Source organism: Amblyomma americanum, chromosome 10, assembly GCF_052857255.1.
Source record: "Amblyomma americanum isolate KBUSLIRL-KWMA chromosome 10, ASM5285725v1, whole genome shotgun sequence".
Classification (NCBI taxonomy): Eukaryota; Metazoa; Arthropoda; class Arachnida; order Ixodida; family Ixodidae; genus Amblyomma; species Amblyomma americanum.
The window spans coordinates 7,427,633-7,449,811 of record NC_135506.1 but is presented as its reverse complement, the minus strand read 5'-3'; the positions used below and the strand labels follow the sequence as shown (position 1 = coordinate 7,449,811).

The window sequence follows — 22,179 nt, the reverse complement described above, 5'->3', positions numbered from 1 at the left end:
CGGCGCTTAATTCCTGCCAACAGAAAGCCCCTGTTCTGCTACTCGAAGCTGCTCCCGAATAATATTGTTGCAGGGGCCGACAGGTGTGTTTAAAAGCCATCGAATAGCTGTGTTGACACGCTACATCCGGGTAAAGGCACATGGCACAAATGCTGTGCACATTATATGCACGCGACTTCCTGCGGTAATCTAACTTGACGCAGGGCAATGGTACGTAAGAGTACGATCGTTATACAGGGCTCTTCTCATATGCGCCGCTTTAAGTTGCAGTCAGTATAGCTACTTTGCATATACTGTTTTGCATATATGCTAAATTAGAAATGCTAAATGTGTCCTATTTTGCCTTTGTAAATCGAGGCAAATGGAGTCAAGCCCAGTACACGTGGACGTGGGCTTCCAGCTTGTGAGACCGCCGCATAATGTTCTGCATGCATGACGCTGAAGGTAAAAAATTATTGCGGGATATTTGAAAGCTTGGAGCGCCCCACTGATTTCCAGTGACCGTCAGAATCTAGCACGGGAGAGCGCAGGAAGCAAAATATGAAATTGAAAATATAAAAAGCAAACAAATCAAAATATCCCCACTGAGTTCACCATTGGAGGCCGACAGATAGCACTAGTTTACGTAAAGGAAAGCTGGGCATGACTGAGTGGTCCGTAGATGACGTGCTCGAGCGTATGGCAAAAAATTAGAGATCAGACGTAAAGTACGGTTTCTTCGTTAAAAAACTGTTTTGCGGAGATAAAACACTATACATCAGTCATGACCAGTCTTCGAAGTCGAGAATGTATAAAACGGGGTCATTAGCCAAATGTATTTGAGAGAACCCGCTATAGTGGAGCAGATTCATTTAAGGGGGTAATTATTCATCTCATTCACCTGAGCTGTAGCCACATGGCTACGAAAACTTCTCCCCTGAGAGCGAATTTTTCTTTAACTGCAAATATTCTTGAGTAAAGTGCGTGGTTTTCCTTTTTAGCTGCATGGCTATAATTCAGGTGGCTGCTAATGAGTAAATACTCCTTGCTTTAAAAGGGATCATGCTTGTGTACAGTAAGCGCAACACCACACCTTACCGGTTAGCCCAGTTTCAACTGTGACGTAGGGACGCGCCTAACTTTTTTTTTTTTTTGGGGGGGGGGGGGGGTGCCCAAGCGGCGTGCATTACAAGCCCATTTTTCGTACCCCGTTTGTGGTTCGCTGCACTGATGATTTGCGGTTATTTTAGGCTAAGAAGACAGGTGTAGCTCCGTTTCACAGTAATATGCTGGCTGCTGCTGCCGACTCCGTTTTACGGCGGAGTTTCCTGGAACGGTGTCTCAGGGGAGCGTGCGGATTCCTTCACCCGTTCTATCTCCTTTACGGCTTTAAATTTCCTTCGGCCCTGTAGTGCTCCACGTCCGGGGGTGTAGCTCAGATGGTAGAGCGCTCGCTTAGCATGCGAGAGGTACTGGGATCGATACCCAGCACCTCCATTTCACTTTTGTTTTTCGCCTCGTGTCAAGCTTTGCTCTGGGGTGCTAGTAAATGAGTATGACACCAAACTTCGGTTGCATGTTTTTTTTTTCTTGCTGGTGATGCGTAAAACATTGCTATACATCAATAACCACGTGATAGTCGTATACGACCGCTAATTGCTATATAATTGAATTTCTTCTCATGTAATCGCTGCTTCGTCGTTTTGATTGACCGGAACGCTCACGCCGTCCTGCCTCAAAAGTCGGAATGGCAAAGAAAAAAGAAGCAGCTATTGTTTGCTTTCTTCATGCCTCACGTGACGTATGACGTATATTCACATTTGACGTCAAGGCCATCACTCGGCTGTTGAAACACAGACAGGTGAGAGAGAAAAAATCGACTGTAAATTGTTTAGTGGCCGTAGGCAATACCACGTAGTGATCCGTGTATACTAATGTCTTAGGCATCGTTGCAGAGAAGAAAGCACGCGCCAATAATTTCGTATTTATGCTCCTTTAAGAGAGGTAGTGGTAGATGCAGTCTAATGCTCCAGGCTTCACGTCGACTATTTCAAGGTTCCGGATTTAACCTCCGTCGAAATGCGGCCTCCACGGCAGGGATTCGACCTTACGACCTTGGACTGGCCAACCGAACTCAATAGTCACTCAGGCATGCGGCGGGTATCGCAAGAAAGTGCTTCACGTTACTAGAAAAATATCCAGTATTAATCAACGATATCCTGTTGGCATTTCCGATATCACCATCGTAACTGCTCTGCCAAAGAGGAGAGAAGAGCTCTGCCAAAGCCTTACCAGTTTGTGTCCTTACGGCCATGCGCATAAATGCTGTGCGATATCCTGTTGGCATTTCAGATATCACCATCGTAACTGCTCTGACAAAGAGGAGAGAACAGCTCTGCCAAAGCCTTACCAGTTTGTGTCCTTACGGCCATGCGCATAAATGCTGTGAGTTGAGCTCTCTGTAGTCGACCATCTCTGCTATAGCTGTTTGTAGCAATGTAAACCTCAATAAGACATGCAAAAGCGCGACAGAGAAAGGACTGTTAGTCTATTTTCCACATATATGTCTCGTGTTTCCTCAAGGTCTTCCAGGGCTGTGTTAAACGACACGGACCGCAGCCAAAATAACAACCCAAGCAGCACAGGTCATCGGCCCAATATTGCAACAGGATGGTCCCATCCTGGACCTTTGTAGGGCCAGCTTTGCCAATACAGTTCCAATGTTGGGCAAATTACCTGTGCTGCTTGGGAACTGGTCGTTTACAAGTTAAATCGGGCGCATCTTGCTGCAGTTTGTTCAGATTGCTCAATAACCAGCAAAATATATGGCGACACCTGCCGCACAGGGTGATGTGCGACGTCTTCATCGCATTGAGATATTTCCTGAAGTGTACAGGCATGAGCTAACCAGCATCCTCGACTTGCGTATATTGATGCAACCTCGACGCACCTGAAACACTTCGCTCGCTGTTCCGTAGTGCTTCTCGGCTAACAGACAACTCAAACGAACTCTGGTGTAGGCCATGTGAACTTCTATTTGCTCCTGTCACTCAACTACCACTGTCCATCGCATGCATGCTATAATCGCAACGCATACAACAGCCGCCCTTACGAGTAGCAGCGGTCCGCCTGGCCAGGCCAGGCGGCTCGCAGTCAAGTTTTCCGGAATTGTGCCGAAGGGGTGAGTGCGTTGTTTCCCTTTCCCGTTCGATCTCATTCACCGCTTTAAATTTCCTTCGACTCCGCAGTGCTCATCGTCCGGGGGTGTAGCTCAGATGGTAGAGCGCTCGCTTAGCATGCGAGAGGTACTGGGATCGATACCCAGCACCTCCAGTGACATTCTTTTATTTTTTTATCACAGTGACATTCTTTCGTTGGAAAAGTAAAAGACCAATGGAGTAAGAAGTCACAGGGTAACAAACTGGAGCTTCACATTTCCAAGTTCTCATCGCAGCCGTTGGTGCCGCTGTGACTGCCATTCTGCCACGTGAAATCACCCTTTAGTGATAAGCATTCTTCCTAGCTAGTATTATTGAGACCACTTTGATGTTTTAATGCTTTGGTTGAGCTCTGGGGATAGGAAGGAGATTGTTATTGCCCACTTCTGGTTTTTGTTTGTTTTCAGTCACGTGAGACAGATAAGATCAGGAGAGGAGAACCTCACGCCGGCAGGTGTTAGGTGGAACCCTGTTAGCCCAGTGTCATACTTCTGCCGTGTGCTTTTTCTTCACACAGCTACTTTAGGCAGATAGAGACAATCCCTGCCAGAAAACCATTTGCCAGTTACACACGTTCAATACTGCGTAGTGTTTCTGCCTGCTCCGCTGACATATGGCTGCGTAACATTTCCAGCCAGGTGGAGTCAGGCTACGGACCATCCTTCTGTTGCGCACGTCGGTGTGCGCCCTGTTTCAACCGGACAAGCACCAACAAGCCTATAGAAGAAGCCCCTTCAACTGCAGGCCGCTGTTGCCGCCAGGACGCCTGTGGAACACCTCACTGTCTAAACGGCCTTGCAATGGCTGTCGGTGGCAAGAAAGTCTAATTACTGCATGGGTTAAGCATCATTAGCAAAGCAGATCACGTCAACTATGATCAACCTTTACCTCTCATTAACCGACCAGTGCTCTCTGTCCGTATACTGATACAATTGTCGTCCCTCATTGTCGCGATTGCAGACTTGACGGCGGCGCGCTGCCAAGTTTTCCGGAACTGTGTCGACGGAGAGAGGACCTCCTGCCACCCTCTCCCGGTCGATCTCATTCTCCGCTTTAAATTTCCTTCGACTCCGCAGTGATCCCCGTCCGGGGGTGTAGCTCAGATGGTAGAGCGCTCGCTTAGCATGCGAGAGGTACTGGGATCGATACCCAGCACCTCCAATGACATTCTTTTATTTTTTCTCACTGTGACATTCTTTCGTTGAAAAAGTAAAAGACCAATGGAGTAAGAAGTCACAGGGTAACAAACTGGAGCTTCACATTTCCAAGTTCTCATCGCAGCCGTTGGTGACGCTGTGACTGCCATTCTGCCAGGTGAAATCACCCTTTAGTGATAAGCATTCTTCCTAGCTAGTATTATTGAGACCACTTTGATGTTTTAACGCTTTGGTTCAGCTCTGGGGATAGGAAGGAGATCGTTATTGCCCACTTGTGGTTTTTGTTTGTTTTCAGTCAAGTGAGACAGATAAGATCAGGAGAGGATAACCTCACGCCGATAGGTGTTAGCTTGAACCCTGTTAGCCCTGTGTCATACTTCTGCCGTGTGCTTTTTCTTCACACAGCTACTTTAGGCAGATAGAGACAACCCCTGCCAGAAAAACCATTTGCCAGTAACACATGCTCAATACTGCGTCGTGTTTCCGACTGTTCCGCTGACATATGACTGCGTAACAATTCCAGCCAGGTATAGTCACGTCACGGACCATCCTTCTGTTGCGCGCTTCAGTTCTACAGCTTAGGTGTGCGCCCTGTTTCAACCGGACACGCGCCAACCAGCCTATAGAAGAAGCCCCTTCAACTGCAGGTCGCTGTTGCCGCCAGGACGCCTGTGGAACGCCTCACTGTCTAAACCGCCTTGCAATGGCTGTCGGTGGCAAGAAAGTCTAATTACTGCATGGGTTAAGCATCATTAGCAAAGCAGGTCACGTCAGCCTCGGTCAACCTATGCCTCTCATTAACCGGCCACTACTCTCTGCGCTTATAAGAATGGGCTACGTATAAGTTTCTTGCTCTCAAGGTCGCACCAGTCGACTTGACGGCGGCGCGCTGCCAAGTTTTCCGGAACTGTGTCGACGGAGAGAGGACCTGCTGCCACCCTCTCCCGTTCGATCTCATTCACTGTTTTAAATTTCCTTATACACCGCGGTGATCCTCGTCCGGGGGTGTAGCTCAGATGGTAGAGCGCTCGCTTAGCATGCGAGAGGTACTGGGATCGATACCCAGCACCTCCACGTAGTTTTTTGCCATCCTTCCATCAATGAAAGCTTTTTCTTCTTTGTGGAGGCATCAAAATGGCTAAATGTAATGTTTTCGAATTCACAGAAGGACCCTGAGCAAGAGGCTGTTTTTAATAAAGAAATAACATGCAATACTGAGCAGCTCACATTTATTTTCTTTTATTCAGAGCACCCTTAAAAGCCCTGTATCCAGGGTACTGCATAATAAGGGGGGGGGGTGAAATCAGCGACGACAAGTACCCGGAGAACAGTTCTCTACAATATATAGAACACTCTACCATTATAGAACTCAAAAATTACTGCCATGCAATAACAAAAATATACAGTAGAAATATGGTCAACGTGCTAAATTTTAACAGGACTGCATGACAGTGAAATTGCAGAAGAGCACATTTAATCGCCGAAACAGATACAGAAGCTATCGGGAGGATCCAGTTATTAGCGATTTTATGCAGAAACCGGTCAATGTGAGGTGCTAACTGGTCTGAATCATAAATCAACGTAATACTGTACCCAAGATTAGGTATGTTGCATACCTACCCATCCCATTTGATTTATCGACTCTTTGATCCAGAAGCGTTGCGTATGCTTCTTGTAGCCAGATTAACCAAAGAATAGTTATCGAACCCAAGCGCAAAAGCCAACGAGCATTCGGTCTGAGCAAAATACACAACGAAAAAAGAAAACAGAAAACAGTACACAGTTACAGGGAGTTGATTCGTTACACTGGGGATATGCATCAACAACTCCCTATTGTATATAACTAAGAAAACAAACAAACGCAACATAGAATGACCACATGCGCAAAATAAATTGTTAAGCTTTAGAAACCATGATTTTATACTTCAGGAGTCTTTCTTTTCTTCACGCGTAGTAGTCATTTCCCACCTTTTAAGCAGTGCTTAATTGCTAGCTTGATTTCGGCGACCTTTAACAGCGAGCAAATCGAAGTCTCCGCTTTCTGTAATAGAGCCTTTTTTTTTCGAACATATCCGGTTGCAGATTTGTGAAGTTCGCCACTCATTGCGAACGAGCTGATTTCGCATCCTTGTTTTGATAGCAAGACAGGTTTCGTACACTGGCTTCAAAATTTGAAGATCATCGTTAGCATATTTCTTGAGTTTCTTAAAGGATGGCATCAAAATTCTCATTTGAAACTTCAAAAAGTTATAAACTTTATTTTTACAGCCATTCAGCACTATTTTCTACGCTTTACACTGATTTATCATTAGCTCTTTACATGTTATATTTTAGAACTTCACAAACTGAAATTTGAACTTTAATCTCCATGTTATATTTAAGACTGTTTTATAATTTAGCTAGAAAACAAGTTCCAGAATGGACTACGCTTTGTGTAACCTCTTACGGCGTCCGCCGCCAAAGTAGTGGACTGACACCTCAACCACGACGCACAGACAAATCGCCAGAGCACAGCAGACGAGCACAACAGACACTGCGTTGGAAGATTCCTTCGCGGAATTAGGCTTAGCGCGCTGCTCTCCAGCTTCTAACACGACGTCCTCTATCCACGGGTATTTCTTGGGGCAGGGTTTGCAGCCTACGAGGTAATTAGTCTCTTCGATCAACGAATCTGGAAAGATGCATGTGTGAACTTCCGGACAGGGCTGGAACTGAGTGACTCTCGAGCACTTTTTCTGCGAGTATTTTCCCAGTGGTTGAGGACCTCGCATGAAATGCACCACTTCTTGGACGGTGGTCAGGAATACGTCCTCCTTGCCGAGCAGCCAGTCGACGAAAGACAGGAAGCCCTGCTTGCGCTGCGGATCCCACAGCCAGTGTTCGTGGATGAACAGCGGAAATGGTGCCCGGTTGGTGTGGTAGAAGCGCTCGAAGTTAGATCTGAGGGAAGAAAAATAAGAAGGAAAAAAATGAGGTGAGTAAAACGGCTTGTACTCTGGGTGAAGACTTGGCCATCAGAAATGCGTTATTTTTTTTTTCGTTTTCAGACAACAGTTACGCTGTCCCAGTCGTCCTAAAACATGGTCTACACTCAGAATAGTTGACCTGATTTGTCGCCCTCATCAAATGAACGATCCCGTGAGCCACCCATGGAAATTATAGGATTAGGCGACTGCTGAGAAAACGGCGGTTAAGGCATTGTGTCGGTGACCGAGCACCTCATTCGGTTTTCGGTTGCAGGGAAAAAGGATATAAAATTACAGGACAATCTGACATCTGTTGCGACAATTTTCTATAGGTTGAAAAGGGGGTGGAGATTCTGGAGCTCGGCTGGCGGCTTCACTTCAATCGACATCAGATTCACGAAATGTGTGTGTGTAGGGGGGGGGGGGGGCTGATTACTTGGAGCAATCACACGTGGCAAGAGGCCTGTCTCCTCTTTCCAGCCTAGCCTTGGCTGCAGTGCGACAAAGTTGTCCACGAGTTTATTTCTTGACTTGCGCTTCAAAGTTGGTGCACAAGGCGGCTTGACTCGGGCTGACTGAGCGGGATGTCAAGCAAATGATTCTCACCATTCTCATATCTCGACACCAGCCACTACTCTGCTTTGCGATTTCGATGACACTTCCCGCCAGCGTCCAAATAACGTTGCACGTGAAAGGCACAGGACAATCGTGGTCGAGTGCATTTACAGGAATTGTCGTGGCGTGTAGCTACGGTCTTTCGCTTTTAGGCATAATCTTGATTTCGTGTTTTCACGAAAATTCCATCCGCCCTGCCTTCTGTGTACTGCATATTTGCGGTATTGGGACCCTAATCTCTCAACTTAGCTGAACTTAATAATCCCCTTTAGTATCCTTAAAACGCCGCCTCTGGTCCACACCTCTAAGTGGCGTTCTCGTGGAAATTAAGGGGTAGGTTCCAGGAGCAGATTGGATGTGCGGAGTAGAGGGCGCGCTTTTCAAGCAACATATTTCACTTTAGTCAAACATGACCCTAAGAAAGGCTCTTTCGTTACCCTGGCTGAAGAGTAAAAAGAACCGCGACAGGTTTTCGCCGGGATGAACCACAACTCTGGCGTCGTACCTGAGGAAGTCAAACGTGTCAGGAGCCGTTGTCGGCTTTGGAAGACACTCGTCGGGCATCGCGCAGACGTTCTCGGCCCCGTCCTCACCTGGCGCCTTCCTGACAATCATGTTCATGGGCACCAGCCACAGGCCGTTGTAGGCACCGCTCGGACACGCATCTCTCCCGCAGGCGTTCTGCACGCCGTAGTCCAAGGTGTACGGGTACTGCGGTAGCTTGTCGGGCCTGTTATCAAGAGGCCAGAAAAAATCCTTCGCGTCACATTCGCGCTGTAGTGTCTAGGTGAACTGAATCCATTACACTATACTGTCAGTCCTGCTTAACCCTGTAATTTCCAGGCTTTGAAAAAATCGGGCCCAGTCCACGATTCACGGACGCCATTTTTAATTGTGAAGCAACTAAAAAATAAGAATACTGTAACGTATTATTATGGAAATATTGAAGGCCATGGTCCATTCTTCCGATGCGTCGCAAAACCTTTCGTTTAAATTTTGTCCATTGCTCACTTCGAGAAATAAAGGCAGGCATAGAAAACCAATAGGAAACACTTTTGACGATAGAAAAAGCGTAAAGAGCAAAAAATACAACCATGCCGAAAGTTCAACTGTGGATATACGGATTGTTATAGTGTAAACTTACGATGTGTAAAAAAAATTGTGTTTATAAACAATTTCCCGCTGAAAAATGAGCTTGTACAGAATTTTTGGGCACAAAAGTTGTGAACTTTAAGGATTTTGTCACTAATGAATCCTTCATTGTAGAAATGAAAAAAAAAGAACTGCGAGATTCATTAGGAAGCATTCTTAAAGAAAAAATATATTCAGCTAACTTTGATTTTTGGTCAATGTCTAAGGACGCTAAAACTTCGCGCAGTTATGCAGCCGCTTGCAGTAAATCATGACCGAAATGCAGAACTACTCCATCAGCCACGCATGCAGCATTAGGGCCTTTTGGAATCTCGGGGCTGCTTTGTCGTTACTGCTAGCACTTGTATGAACTTATCTTACAGTGGGCCGCTTCATCTCCGGCAGCTGATGTTTTGACCTGTGCGCACATACATACCTCACGAACACCGAAGAGTCGTAGAGGAATCCCTGCTTCCGCATCATGGCGTAGGCGTCTCCAGGCCCGATCCGGAGGAATGGCGCCCTAGCACCCACCATGTCCCGCTCGGGAATGAGTGCGTAGTCTCTCATCAGGTGGCGTACGCCCGCGAACTCGGTCTCCCAGCCGTCGGAGTCCAGCGTGAGCCAGTAGGTCATGTTGTCGAGGTGCCTATGGAAGGAACGTTGCAAAGACGCAACGCTGCGGCCGCCGCATCTCAACTCTCAACTTAGCGATGCTCCAAAATTCCAACATTTCTGGAAGCGATATAAGTTTGCACTCTCTGTGGACTCTCTGCGCTATATACAGTTAGCCCTGATGATTGAACTCTTGCCTACAGAGGGTAAAGAGTGGAGAGAAGGTTGTGCTAATCATTGGTGACGTCATCATGTCATTTCCAATAATGTTCGCAAGGAGACAAAATCAGCAACTTACTGCTTGAACAAACGTTTTAATCTGTGGATTGTTTGTTTTTGAGTTTCTAAGAGCCCTGACCTTAAAAACGTTGCAGTATAGTGCTAGGGATAAGTTTGAGGTTTATGGTAATAGTGACCATCGCGGTCCTGCTGGTTAGAATCATGTCAACAGAAAAGATGTTACTGAAGCGCGGCCCGCAGCTTTCACTGTGGGGTTAGTACATTAAACGTATGTTTCCTGTTTTGGCAGGCAGAGCATTCACTCACGATTCCGCCGCTCCTAGGCCTAAGGAAAGGTACGGGTTTGTTGACCAAATGGTTCTCTTCGTAAAACACAAAGCGCACCACTGCAGCATGAGTTTGGTGCGTCTGCGTTTGAGTATTTTGAACTAACATTGTTGATGGGACTTACTGCGTGGTGTCCAGCCACGGCATGCTTGCGTTTAGCGTGCGTATGCGTGCATGCTATATTCTTAAACTCTATTAACTATGTATGCGTCCTGTCTCCACAGGAGAAGCAACGGTCCTCACTCACGTGATGGAGTGCAGCGCTATCTCACTGCCCGCGCTGTGCAGTTCGTGCACGAACGAGTAGTCCGTGTATCCGGCCGACACGAAGAAGGTGGCGGCCATGTTGCAGCCGTTGGCCCTGTTGCGCCGCCTGCCGGGGGCCAGCAGCTCTCGGTAGAAGTCCATGTTCTGGTCGTTGACGGCGTCGTCGAAGGTGATCATCACGAACTGCGGCGTCTCTGCCACAGTCAGGTTGCCCGGCGGCTTCGTGCTCACGCAGAGGCAGTTGTCTTCCAGGCGGCACCTGCTGGGGTCGCACTCAGCACACCGTACCACGTCGGAGGCGCAGAGTGCGGTCAGCGCGAAGAGGAGGCTCCGTGCCGCTCTTTCCATGGCCTGCATCAACCAAACAAGGTGTTTACGAGTAATTATAATTTACACCCACCTCTACGTAGCCAAACGGCTGCAAAGAACGCTGTACAGGGTTTGCAATAAAATTTTCACAGCTTATTTAAAAATAGCCCTCGCTGGCAGTATTCGCGAAAACGAAGTATATTCCCGGTGGGTGAATATGTATAAGAAACACACAGCGGCGACTGTTTCTTGAAAGGAACATCACGCCACTGGCTTGAAGCAGGTAAAAATGAAAATGAGAAGAAACTCCACACGCTTTGCAAGCTAAATAATACCACTGTGGGAGACGGTACAGACCAAATAGCGTTAAAAAACTTTGAACCGACATCAGTGGGCTTGGTGACACCGGTTACAGAAGGATGCTGATCCCGATTCTTTTTGCCCAGATCGCCTGCCGGGCGCACTTCGCCGTGGGATCAACGGACCCTCCGTTCGAAAGGACTCCTGAAGAGCATGCGCCGACTGACCTGGTCATCATGCCATCGCCACGGCTGACCCAAGAAACAACGCCCTACGTGCATCAAGCCTGTCAGCGTATCAGCTCGGTGACATCATCGGATAGCGACCACTTCAGGCATAAATACTGGACGCTCTTGCAAGATTCCTTCAGTGGGCTTGGTGACACCGGTTACAGAAGGATGCTGATCCCGATTCTTTTTGTCCAGGTTGGTGACAAGTATCTAACTTCTTCTATTAGAGATGATACAGTCATATTGACGGTGTTGCCAAGCCCACAGTGTTTGTTTGGTCTCTTATGTGACTGTTTACATGTGATCAGGTTATTGCTACTAACATCCGGAGACATAGAGCTAAATCCTGGTCCTACTTCTGATTCAGAGTCTGAGACACAGTTAAACAACCAATTACTTAAGAAAATTTTGAAAGAGCAAACAAAGACTAATAAGACTCTGGCTTCGCTGACTAGTAATCTGAAACAGGTAGAATCGACAGTCGAGAATATTCAAACCAGGATTACCAAAATTGAGAAAGAACTGTGCCGAATTGAGAATTGTGAGCAAAGGTTGCAGAAAGTGGACGAAGCTTGCAATAACACGAACAAACTAGTTCTTGAGTTAACCAAAAAGGTAGATGATCTCGAAAACAGAAGTCGTCGCAACAATATCGTAATATATGGAGTAAAGGAAGATCCAGAGGAGGACTCAGTAGAACTGGGGCGGAAAGTTAACGAAGAAATTTTTAAAAAGATTCTAGGTGTTGAAGTAAACTCAATAGAGCGTATTCACCGAATTGGCCTAAAACATGCACAGCGACATCGTCCGATCATTTTGAGGTTTTTTAACTACGTAGACAAAACAAAGGTTATGTCATCCTGCTTCAAATTAAAGGACACAAAAGTAGCTATATCGGAAGATTTTTCAAAAAACATTCGGGATATTCGTGCAAAATTATGGCGTTCAGCGGCTGAAGAAAAGAACAATGGTTCTAAGGTTTCCCTTCGTTTCGATAAGCTCAAAGTTGATGACAGGCTGTACGTATGGGACGCAACGCGCAATCGCAGAAAAGAGTTGTCCAAATCTTCGCGCCAGCCCAACCCGAAACTTCCTCTCATCGACCCACACGTGCGAACACGCGTAAGCTAGATAACAAATGACGGGAATCCGTCAAGACGCTACGGCTTGTTTCGTTGAACGCACGCAGTGTACTGAATAAGATCCAGAGCCTTGAAGATATAATTCTGACCTATCAACCACACGTCCTAGTGGTAACTGAAACCTGGCTGCATTCCGATGTGCAAAATTCAGAAATAATGCCTCCTTCGTACACGCTTATCCGTAAGGACAGAGGATCAAGGGGTGGCGGAGTTGCAATTGCAATAAAGAATAACATTAAATTCACACGCTTAAACGGCATCAGTGATCATGAAAGCATATGGTGCAAAATAAAGTTTTTTGGAAAAACTATATTACTAGGAGGGGTCTATCGGCCTCCGAATGCTCCTCAGGAATACTTAGATTCCTTATATGATTATTTGCTGCAAAATACAAATTCGCGTTCCAACATCCTTATAACAGGAGATTTTAACCTTCCAGGAATTAACTGGTGCAGCCTTTCACATGACGGCAAAGATTCCAAAAATGCTGAGTCATTACTACTAACTGCATTTACGTTTTCGTTAACCCAGTTGGTTTTGGATGCTACAAGAATTTCCAGCTCTGCTGTACTTGACCTCGCGTTTGCAAGTAGCTCGCTTCCAGACTGCTCAGTCAGTGTCAAGGACGGTATATCTGATCATCAGTTACTTGTTCTTGAGTGTCCTATTTCGGGCTTGCGATCGTATGTTAAACCTTCTGACACATTTGTAAGAGACTATACGCATGCTGATGATGACGGAATTATTAGTTGTATGGAATCTTTATTCCCTTCCTTTAATGAGACAAATGACGTTAATGTGCTGTGGACAAAGTTTAAAGACATAGTCATGCACTGTGAAAGCACCTACGTGCCTTTGAAGAAAAAGCGCATCAACAGGGAGTACCCGTGGATGGATCGTAACCTGATACATCAGAAACGCAAAATAAAACGCTCTCGAAAACGGGGTGACAGGAAACAACTTGCAAGTCTAGTACGCACTTTCAAAGATAAAGTGCGCGCTGCAAGAGATCAGTTCTTTTCTTCCACATTGACTTCTTTCATGTCAGAGCAACCAAGGAAATTCTGGCAATATTTATCTAAAGATAAAAGCGGCATCACAGAGATCAGAACATCTGGCACAGGCATTGACGATCCTTTGACCATTGCTAATGAATTTAACGCCTTTTTTCAATCGGTGTTTACCATAAACGCATCGCACGCGCACTTGCAGCCTTACACGCTTCGTAATCCGATGCCCGAAGTAGATTTAAGCAAAAACGGCATCCTTAGTCTTTTACGTAATCTAGACATAAAAAAGTCATCAGGTCCGGACAAAATATCTAATGTTTTCCTTAACAGATACGCAATCTGGGTAGCAGAGTACTTATATGTAATATATAAAACATCGTTAGAATCCTGTGTGATACCAGATGACTGGCGCCTTGCAAGGATAGTTCCGATTCACAAATCTGGATCCCCTCTAGAACTAAATAATTACAGACCAGTTTCCTTAACATCCACAACTTGTAAACTGCTAGAACATATTTTATTTAAAGCGATTATAACACATTTAGAGAATAACCATTTACTTCATGCAAATCAACATGGATTTAGGGCTGGTTTATCCACAATAACACAGTTAGCTGAGATAACGGATGATTTTATGAATGAGCTGAATATGAGGGGTCTAATCGATGCAGTGTTTTTGGACTTTTCCAAAGCGTTCGATGTAGTTCCGCATGCCGATTTAGTAACTAAACTGCTCTCAATGGACATTGAACGCAATATCATCCGTTGGATAGAATCTTATTTGTCCTCAAGAAAACAATACGTTGCTGTTAAAGACTGCGTTTCTGGTACACTGGAAGTGCACTCAGGGGTGCCACAGGGGTCAGTCCTCGGTCCCTTGTTGTTCTTAGTTTATATCAATGACATCTATTTATCTGTTCAATCGCCTGTGAAGATCCGGTTGTTTGCGGACGATTGTGTTATTTATACTAATGTAAATCATCACTCCGACCAAGTAAGACTTAATGACGCGTTGCACTCAATTAGCGTATGGTGTGAAACATGGGGACTGAAGCTAAACACTTTGAAGACGGCAGCTATTACATTTACCAACAAGAAAAAACCCTTAGATTTTGCTTATATTATTAATAATTCTTATATTCATAAAACCCAGCGAGTGAAGTATTTAGGTGTTACACTCACAAGCAATTTAAGTTGGGAACCCCATATAGAAAACGTTTGCAGCAACGCGCTAAAAAAGCTGGCATTTTTGAAACGGAAATTGCGCCGTACTTCATCGACCGTTAAGTTAACAGCATACAAAGCTCTTGTCAGACCAAAATTAGAATATGCGGATTTAATCTGGAGCCCTCATCAAAAATATTTAATCAAGAAAATAGAAAGAGTGCAAAATTTAGCTTTGCGGTTTATTTACTACACATACTCGCGTTTTTCAAGCGTGTCCGTTCTTCGCGACAGGGCGAAATTGAAAAAACTAGTTCATCGCAGAATTGTATCTCGCATCAAATTTTTATATCAGCTGTACCATGGTCACTACAAAATAGCGCGTGAATGTTATTTACCCGAGCCCCCCATGCGCTCTGCTCGTACAAACCACAACAAAACAATTAAGCAACCATTAAGTAACCTTAACATCCATCAATATTCTCTTTTTCCCCATGCAATTTCACTATGGAATAAATTACCCGAAGAAGTAGTTAACGCTAATACAATAGAATCGTTCGTTCAGCTTTCAAATAACCTTTTCTTTGACCTCTAAAATTGCCGCAATGAGAGCAGTTTCTTTTCCGTTACGCTTTTTCATTGTTATTTTGTTTACGTATTGCACTGTTGTACGTTCATGTTTATTTCTGTTACGTATAGTGTTACAATGATGTATGTACATGTTTATTGTGTTCTTAATTGCTAATTGGCAATGGTAATTTACGTTGTTGTATGTACCCACTCCTGCTTGGGCCCGAATAGGGCCTGCAGTATTTGTAAATAAATAATAAAAAAATTTCCTGCCCACACCGCAGCGCTGGCCTAGTCAGCACCCGCCTCGTGTGCAGGAGGCGCGGGGTTCTACCCCCAGTGCCTCCATACACCCACCAGTTTTCATCGGGTACAAGCTTTCCCCTGGCCTCGTGCTCTGATCCTCTGAGTGAACGATCTAGACTCCGACGATTTTGAGGAAAGGAAGGGCACATAACTGGCTCCGTGCGTCAGTGGACGCCTCAATCGCGCTTTGAGGTACGTGGTGGTGGTGAGAGAGAGAGAGAGCGATGTGGGCTGCATGCATTAGCGCTGACAACGTTGTGGTAGACTCGCGGCACTGCAGCAATAGGCCGCCGCGTTCATTGGGCGGTGACCAATCTCTCGCGATCAACCAATCCGTCAGCGAAGTCGACGTTGAGCGTGTTCTGGCATGACTTTCCGATGCCTAGCATGATCTAGCGAGGAAAGTTTCATAGCTCCGCCTTAAGCACCTTCCGAACTTTTGTCATCGCGTGTCATTTTTCTCGGGAATTTCGGTGGTCGACGATGACGCCCATGTCCGTACATTTGAAGAAACAGCTGCCGCTAGTCTGCCCCATGCTAACGTTTTATTCCTGGGCGTCTTTAGAGGTGCGAAGAGACGATGACATGAGGGTGGTGTTTCACGGCATGTTCGTTCGTCTCAAGTGCACTTTTTAATAAGGGAGTAATTCCCGGGTTCCAACTTCGAGTTATTGATGAATTCGCTCTCGCCCTACCATAAGCTTGCCGCCCCGGTTAGTTCAGTTGTTGGTAGAGCGACGGCTCCGGTGAAGCGGATGTCCCGGGTTCGAATTCCGGACCAGGACGAATTTTTCTCTAACTGCGAAGTTTCTGACAAAGCTGTATAGCTTTCCTTTGTAGTCTTATAGCTGCACATGGGTGGATGCCAATGAGTACTGTGACCAAGTGGACTTTTTATGAGGCATACTTATTCGGGTGCCAGCAGAGCCCCATCTCCGACCTTGGCCAGAATGATGGAAATGGCTACCACCACCATTTGCATGAGGCTGAAGTGGGAGAGACGCGATGCAGATTTGGAAATGCCTCGATTGACCTTGTTGAAGTACCCGAAGCATATTGGCGCTAAGTATTGTAATGACTTTTTTACGCTCAAAAACCGCAGACGCACGCCTTCATCACTCTGTGACTTGAGACGCTACCAGATTTATCCTGAATGTTTGCAGCTGCACGCAACTGCTCTGCCTCTACACTACTCGAGATAGTGGTAGGTGATTCCGCGCCTTATCTCGAAAGTTTTTTGTCAGTTTTAAATTGAGCGCTGCAGGGAGCGGCGATGATTTTGTTCTTCGACGACCTCTGATCATGCGTGTTGCTATAGCCATCACCGAGCTGTTCTATTCTTTGTACGCTCAAGTCAGTCCAATGAAGAGTTTCGTTTGCAAGGCTGTCGCTGTCTTCCTGCTTGCCGGACAGCCTGTCACGAGCGCCTGTCGGTGCACCTCCGAAAGACTGTACGATGACAACGCCTACTTCGGAGCTGTCAGCCGCAGCACCTGTCGCGCAACAACAACGCTCGGAACCCAACCTGCAGCGCCTCGTCTAGTACTTGGAAGGCAAGGCTACATTCAAGCATGGGTTGTCCTCCTCCTGTCTACAAAGTGGCATCGTCGTGAGGAACTGAGCTCCTAACAAGACCATGTACAGCCTTTGTCAAAAGTATCCAGGCTGCGTGGTTTTCTTGTCATTCGAATAGCGGAGCCCTCACGGCTTCCCTAAAGATCAAAAAGTTCTCGGAAGATGAGGACAAGGGTTCTCCTTACCATACAGAGGTTTAGAGCTTGAGGGCTGGAATAATAGCTTCAATATACGAATGAGAAGCAAACCACGCAGCCTGGTTACTTTTGGCAAAGACTGTAGTTGCTCGTCGTTCCCAAGAGGCTCCGAGAAGCAATTCTGCAGGCTTCCCACGACGTACCGACAGCCGAGCGCCTCGGGTTTACCCACACTCTGCGTCGCATTCAAGACAAATGCTGTCTGCCGACGGAATGAAGTCGGATTTATGTGGAATGATAGCAGCAGCGCGCAGACACTTTTACGCTATTCGAGGCAGTATAGCATAGGTGGTTTCTGTGCTTTAGCTCGAAGTTTCTTCGTCAGGTCTAAATTGAGTACGGTCGGTAGGGGCGGAGATTCTGTTCATCGACGACCGCCGAGCACACCTGTTGCAACTGCCGCTAGCGAGTTATTCGATTCTTTTCAGGCACAAATCAGCCCACAGACTTTCGTTTGGAAGCCTGTCGCTTTCTCTGTGCTTGCCGGACTGCCTTCGTCACAACGTAACAAAGTGCGGCACAAGCCTGCGTGTCGAGCTCAGTATACCTGTCCATGTTGGAAAGCACCGGAGCTGTACAGTGATTGATGTAGTCGACCTACTTGTGCTTGACGATCCGTCGCATCATCAGCGTGGAACGTACGTGGCACCCGCTCGCGGTATACTCATCCTTGCCCATCACCTTGTACAGGTTAGGTATATGAGGTGTAGCGTCTAGAAGCGGCACATGCTATAAAGGACACTCTATAGAGGGCTGTAGATAATTACGACAATCAGTGGATTATTTAACATGCACACTAACATAGCTCACCACACGGGCCTCCAGCATTTCGCCTCCATCGTAATGACACCGCCGTAGCCGGGACCGAACCTGCACTTTCGCGTCAGCAATCGAGCAGCATATCCACTGAATAAACGCGGCGGCTCACCTTGTACTGATCCCAGCAGTATTTAATGCTTTCGTACTCCTTGTTCGAGAGTGCCGCGTGCATCGCATCCTGCTTTTTGCGGAGTACTCGGGCTTGGCTTGGCTGCAGTTCCCTTTCTGGTAGGAAGAGGACCACTGCCTCTTCGACAGGCATGAAGGGAGTGTTCAAACGACACGACGACACGTAGCCAGTGACTTCCCTACGCTAGGGTGCCTCGATGCGAGCGCCGCCGTTCAGGGTGGAGACAACTTCAGCGGCGCCGCCATATTGAATCACACGGGATCAGCGGCACTAGCGTTCGTTACGTTCATGCCGTCGGCGCGCTTCAGAGTGCTTCGACTGGAACAGTCTTTTTCGTCAGTATTGCACTGCGCATATTTTCACTCAAAATAGCCATTTTAACATACGTGGGTTGGAACCGTAATTGTACGACTTAACTTAGGGCCCCGAGTGGTCCAGGCTGAACAATTAGTGTGCCGTCTGTTGGTTTGAAAAACGCTCTGTTATTTTAAATATCCGTTGCCGAGCAGCTGCTTCCGCTCCGTGCGAGTGGAATAAATTTTCTTTCTCTTTCTACATGCTTTTTTTGGTTTTTCAAGTCCTGCGCTTTGATAACAGCCGCGGGTCATCAGCCGCTCGCGCGCTGCGGTTGGTTTCGCTTTCGTGGGGCGGACTGTTTCCGTTTGCTGTGCTCACAAAGATTGATGTCTGTCTGCTTTTTAATCTTTCGAAGTGTACCTGCGAGTTGCTCGCCTGCTTATTGCTTGCAGGGATGCAATTATGTCTGTTTTCAGGCGGGCGCTGGTATATAAAAACGACGCCACCGTATATCAACGTTGCCACTCCACCGGCGTTTTCCTTCTCGAGGCCCACGAAATCTGATTGCCCCTCGTTTGCGATAGGGTAAAGGATTACTGCAAGTTTTTCAGTTGTTTCATTTTTCTGACAGGCGCACAATCACCGAGCTAGTGGTCTTGCGTGCGCTCATATGCAGACTTTGCTTGCGCCATGAGCATGCGCACCGGTTGCTCGACTGCGATTCCTCAGTTTCTGACGCCCAGTTCTACATATATTTTTTTCATTGTATTTATTTTATTCAAGCCGATATGCACTCATTAATAAACCATCCTTATAAACCTACACAAAGCGAGAATTTGAGGTCATTAAATAACTACAGTAATTATTTCCTTGAAATTTTAAATCTGAAATAAAAATAATCGAGTTTGAAAAGTCATGCTTTGTGAAAAGGAATCGACCAGAAACAGTTCAGTTTAAAAGAACAACAATTTTTAACGATGCCTATGCGTGCAATTCCTATTTTGCCTGCCAAATTAGGTGGTGATGGGCTAGGCTTTTGTAAAAATAACTGCTACCTAAACATTGAGCTTCATTACTGCTCCGAGTCCAGGGGCAAGCGAAAACAACTCATGACTCTACAACGGCACACAACAGCCCGTCATGATGGCCCGGTGGACTTGACAAGTTCGTCAGTCATGCGGTCGAACACTCTGAAACACGTAGAACCACCAGCGAGTCATCCGCAGCCACTGTGCCTCGAACAACACAAGCACAGCTGCTTGCACCGAGCGACTGCGCCCGCCCGCCGTGATTAAAAATGGCGTCGCAGCGAGAAACAACCGGCGAGGATGCGGTCAAAGGTTGGCACCACCCTGAACGGCGACGCTGCACCGAGGCACACTACGCCACCTCGAAGACGGTTCGGGACAGAAGACGTGAAGGGCAAGTTTGGTTTGGTTTGGTTTATGGGGGTTTAACCTCCCAAAGCAACTCAGGCTATTAGGGACGGCCTTAGTGAAGGGCTCCGGAAATTTCGACAACCTGGGGTTCTTTAACGTGCACTGGTATCGCACATTACACGGGCCTCTAGAATTTCGTCTCCATCGAAATTCGACCGCCGCGGCCCAGATCGAAACCGCGTCTTTCGGGTCAGCAGCCGAGTGCCTTAACGTTACACTGAGCCACCGCGGCGGCGTGAAGCACAAATGCTATAAGCACTTCGAGTCACGAAGGACAGCGTTTCGCGTAGCGCTTGTCCTTCACGTGTCTTCTCTCGTTCCTTTTAAGCGCCGTGTTCCCATCTGGAATTCAAAAACTAACGGGAGCGCTGGGTTTTGAATTCAGGCAATGTGCCCCTTTTCATAAGCGAAGCCGCCGCGGTGGCTGAGTGGTTATGACGCTCGGCTGCTAGCCCGAAAGACGCGGGTTCGATCCTGGCCGCGGCGGTCGAATTTCGATGGAGGCTAAATTCTAGAGGCCCGTGTACTGTGCGATGTCAGTGCACGTTAAAGAACCCCAGGTGGTCGAAATTTCCGGAGCCCTTCACTACGGCGTCTCACATAGCCTGAGTCGCTTTGGGGCGTTAAACCCCCATAAACCATAAACCTTTCATAAGCTGGACCAGGCTGTGCACTTTAAAAATGCGTGACCTTTCTACTCACCTGCTTTCGCAAGGGTGGCCAGACGCTGTTTACTGCCATTGCGAAGCCCGTGTTCTGCTCGGCGAAACAGCGCCGGAAAAAGAGTTTAGAGAGGTTAGCACGCGTGCGCAGGAATCGTACAACAGCTGCTCCGCACTCTGCTGAAACGGCGCAGACGACTGAGCCCCGCAGGTGGTCCACATTCCATGAGCTACATTTACTGTCGTTATTCGAAAGCGGTGCAACGCTCCGATCGTGATCAGGACTTCAATATGGTTTTGTTCAATTTTATTACATTAAAGATTCATTTCGAGGTATTACGTAAGAGGAGGGATTACATGCAGATGACGATTATAAGTTTTGCATAGTAGTACACCAATAATCTGTAGTGCACGCTTACACAAATGGCCGGGGAAAGTGGGGTATTTAACGCCCCATGGATCATATACACGTGCACAGACAAAAAAAAAAGGGGGCAGTATGCGTTTGAAATCGTATCTGATATCCTTACGATACCCTATAGGCAAGCGAAATAGATTTTCAATGGCAGTAGGTCATATAATGCGACGGCAAGATAAGCGATGGTAGCTTATTGTAACTGAATGAATTCCAAGAGAAGGCAAACGCCAAGGCAGAATGGGCGGCAGAGGACCAGGTGGGAGGACAAGATTAGGAATTTTGTAAGGATCAGGTGATCGCGCCTGGAACAGCGCTTAGTGGGAGTATATCGACTTCAATAAAACAGCGGAGAGTTGAGCTAGTTGGTAAATACTGCTGGGAACAAAACCATTGACTCGTGCGTGAGCACCCCCTTTGTAACAGTTCATGACTGTGAACTAATGTATCTTTATTCAAGTGATTGATGTATCACTATAACTTTTGGTGTTGCGCACGCGCTCCTTTAGTTGTCAAAGGAGTATATTTTGCGTGTTTTTTTCTAATAAAATTTCAGTTGATAGTCAGCGCCGGTACTGCTGCCTTCTTTCTTTGTCCCTCGTCTGAGCGCTGTTATTCCCAGGAGTATATCGACGAAGCCTTTTTTCCTGCTGTGGACGTATAGTATGCTTGATAATGATGAATCCTCCTCCATTTAAAAAGAACATGTTATTAAATGTTAAAGCATTGTATTCGTATTAAGTAGTTGGCGAACTCAAAAACATTTAAAAGGGCGCATGTCGGTGCGCAGCAACCGCAAAACCGCATGTTATAGATTTTAACGAGGTGATCAGCGCTCACGCAGGGAGATACCTAACTAGGGTTACCGTGAAACGAGTTGTTAAGAAGCGGCAGACAGCATGCGGCTACGTTTTAGACGGCGTGGGCTGATGGCTGCAACAGCATTTTATGGTTATTTTTAATATAAGACCAAGGGTGTAAGTCTAACCACGTGGTTACCTGCTGGCAGCTGCTACCCCTTACTTTCATATTATGCACGCGCTACCGTTTATTCGCTCATTAACCTATTCGATGCAGTGGTCAAGTGATTATGATTAAA

At 46.6% G+C, this 22,179-nt stretch overlaps 2 protein-coding genes and 4 non-coding genes across 8 annotated transcripts; 5 read left to right on the top strand and 1 right to left on the bottom strand.

Annotated features, from left to right (window-relative positions):
* Positions 1-1,403: 1,403 nt before the first annotated feature.
* TRNAA-AGC (transfer RNA alanine (anticodon AGC)) lies at positions 1,404-1,476 on the top strand. Its single transcript has one exon. It is a non-coding gene; the product is annotated as a tRNA-Ala (tRNA).
* Positions 1,477-3,239: 1,763 nt separating this feature from the next.
* On the top strand, positions 3,240-3,312 carry TRNAA-AGC (transfer RNA alanine (anticodon AGC)). The gene has a single exon. It is a non-coding gene; the product is annotated as a tRNA-Ala (tRNA).
* Positions 3,313-4,285: 973 nt separating this feature from the next.
* TRNAA-AGC (transfer RNA alanine (anticodon AGC)) lies at positions 4,286-4,358 on the top strand. Its single transcript has one exon. It is a non-coding gene; the product is annotated as a tRNA-Ala (tRNA).
* Positions 4,359-5,355: 997 nt separating this feature from the next.
* On the top strand, positions 5,356-5,428 carry TRNAA-AGC (transfer RNA alanine (anticodon AGC)). The gene has a single exon. It is a non-coding gene; the product is annotated as a tRNA-Ala (tRNA).
* A 149-nt stretch (positions 5,429-5,577) lies between these two features.
* On the bottom strand, positions 5,578-20,827 carry LOC144107849 (chitin deacetylase 7-like). 3 transcript variants are annotated; one of them, XM_077641065.1, is made up of 5 exons: positions 20,706-20,827; positions 10,496-10,866; positions 9,503-9,715; positions 8,441-8,665; positions 5,578-7,294 (listed from the first exon to the last, which is right to left on the bottom strand). In XM_077641065.1, the coding sequence occupies exons 1-5, from the start codon at positions 20,742-20,744 to the stop codon at positions 6,778-6,780; spliced, it is 1,365 nt and encodes a 454-aa protein (XP_077497191.1). In that variant the 5' UTR covers positions 20,745-20,827; the 3' UTR covers positions 5,578-6,777. The 3 variants fall into 3 exon arrangements, with proteins under 3 accessions (XP_077497191.1, XP_077497190.1, XP_077497192.1); XM_077641064.1 differs by lacking the exon at positions 20,706-20,827 and adding an exon at positions 18,247-18,383; XM_077641066.1 differs by lacking the exons at positions 8,441-8,665; positions 20,706-20,827 and adding an exon at positions 18,247-18,387.
* Positions 11,523-12,485, top strand: LOC144107202 (uncharacterized). The gene has a single exon (XM_077640209.1). It carries the CDS (start codon positions 11,523-11,525, stop codon positions 12,483-12,485), a length of 963 nt encoding a protein of 320 aa, XP_077496335.1.
* Positions 20,828-22,179: the final 1,352 nt, after the last annotated feature.

Bases quoted from the DNA above. Each gene is read 5' to 3' on its own strand.
- LOC144107202 (XM_077640209.1), top strand. From the start codon at position 11,523: ATGCTGATCCCGATTCTTTTTGTCCAGGTTGGTGACAAGTATCTAACT.
- LOC144107849 (XM_077641064.1), bottom strand. From the start codon at position 18,309: ATGCACGCGGCACTCTCGAACAAGGAGTACGAAAGCATTAAATACTGC. The intron at 8,666-9,502 runs GTATGTATGTGC...TCTTGATAACAG, and splicing joins GACTCTTCGGTGTTCGTGAG to GCCCGACAAGCTACCGCAGT. The intron at 7,295-8,440 runs GTACGACGCCAG...TTCTTCCCTCAG, and splicing joins GACACGTTTGACTTCCTCAG to ATCTAACTTCGAGCGCTTCT.